The sequence below is a fragment of the Phytophthora parasitica genome, assembly GCF_000247585.1.
Source record: "Phytophthora parasitica INRA-310 unplaced genomic scaffold supercont2.34, whole genome shotgun sequence".
NCBI lineage: Eukaryota > Oomycota > Peronosporomycetes > Peronosporales > Peronosporaceae > Phytophthora > Phytophthora nicotianae.
In genome coordinates, this window is record NW_008649020.1 from 1 (window position 1) to 1,410 (window position 1,410).

At 49.9% G+C, this 1,410-nt stretch overlaps 1 protein-coding gene across 1 annotated transcript; it reads left to right on the forward strand.

Moving 5' to 3' along the window:
• Positions 1-385: 385 nt before the first annotated feature.
• Positions 386-1,147, forward strand: PPTG_12788 (hypothetical protein; the record flags this gene model as incomplete). Its single annotated transcript, XM_008909474.1, has 1 exon — positions 386-1,147. The coding sequence occupies one exon, from the start codon at positions 386-388 to the stop codon at positions 1,145-1,147; it is 762 nt and encodes a 253-aa protein (XP_008907722.1).
• Positions 1,148-1,410: the final 263 nt, after the last annotated feature.

Sequence of the window (1,410 nt, forward strand, 5' to 3'; positions counted from 1 at the left end):
TAGACCACATTATCACCGGTTTGAAGTCCGACACTCGCAAGGAGGTTGACTACCTAAATTGCAACTCATTAAAGACTGCTATTTCCGCCGCGCACGCGTACGAGCGAGCCCATTTTGGCGCTGTCCGCCGACAGACAGCGGCTCGTCGCGATGGCCCTGAACCTATGGACATATCACAAGTGACAACTCGTCCAACGTTTGAGCAGTGTCGCCGCCAAGGTCTCTGTTTTTACTGTCGAGAACCTGGTCACCGCATTTCGGACTGCCCGAAGAAACGCCAGGGGAACGAGGGAGCTCAGCGGATGTAAATGAAGTATCCGTTGAGCCATGTGAATCAGAAGCTCCATGCGCAATTTCTGAAAACAAAAGTCCAGTTGAGTTCGAGATGGAGGAATTTCCTCAAGAGCGAAGTGTGATTGATACGTCTGTAAACGCGATGGAGCTGCGTTTAGATCAGCTACAAGTGCAAGGTGGCCTTTTAGTTGTGGAAGCATTAGCGCGAGGACAACGTCTGAAGATGTTAGTTGACTCTGGAGCGACACACAGTATTGTGCGACGCGATCTCCTGGCGACTCCTGCTGGAACTCGGGAACAAAAAATTCGGGCTCGCGATTTTGAAGGGAGACTATCGATGACTACGTCGCGCAAGTTCACGGTTGACATGACGGTGGAAGACCGTATGTGTTCAGTCGAGCTGGTAGAATGGCCTTTAAGGCAGGAATTCGACGGCATCCTGGGCCAGACATGGCTTCGCCGCGAAAATTCCGATATTGACTGGTCAACTGAAATTTTGTCTTGGAAACGACCAGTTCGGCGTAATTTACCGCGAGAAAGGACGCCTTCTATCTTTGTGGAACCGGAAATCGAGTACGTTGATGCAGACGAATTTCAGGGATTGTATACTGAAGTATTTCACCTTGATGTAGTGACGGATGCAGGTACGGTGAAGCCGGATGCCGAAGTGACAAAACTGGTTGGTGAGTTTGCCTACTATTTACGGAAGAGCTTCCGGAGGGTCTACCACCTGAACGGGACATCGAACATTCCGTTCAGCTTAAGGAGAGTACAGCTCCATCTGCTAGACCTCCTTTTCGTCATGCCCATGTTGAGAAAGCAGCGGTTCAAGTGTTCGTGGATAAGCTCCTGAAGAAGAAGTGGGTGGAACGTAGCTCGTCACCATGGTTTTTAATATCTTCGCAGCCCCCAAACGCGATCCACTGACGGGTGAGTTGCCATCGAAAATACAGTGGGTGCGTGGAGGGGATCTGTCCAAACCTGTCCGATGGGTTATCGACTATCGTTATGTGAATTCCGTCACCAATATTCCGCGTATTCCTATTCCTCGTATCGATGATATCTTTGATCGGCTGGTTGGAGCTCATGTGTTCACGCTAATTGATTTGGTTTCGG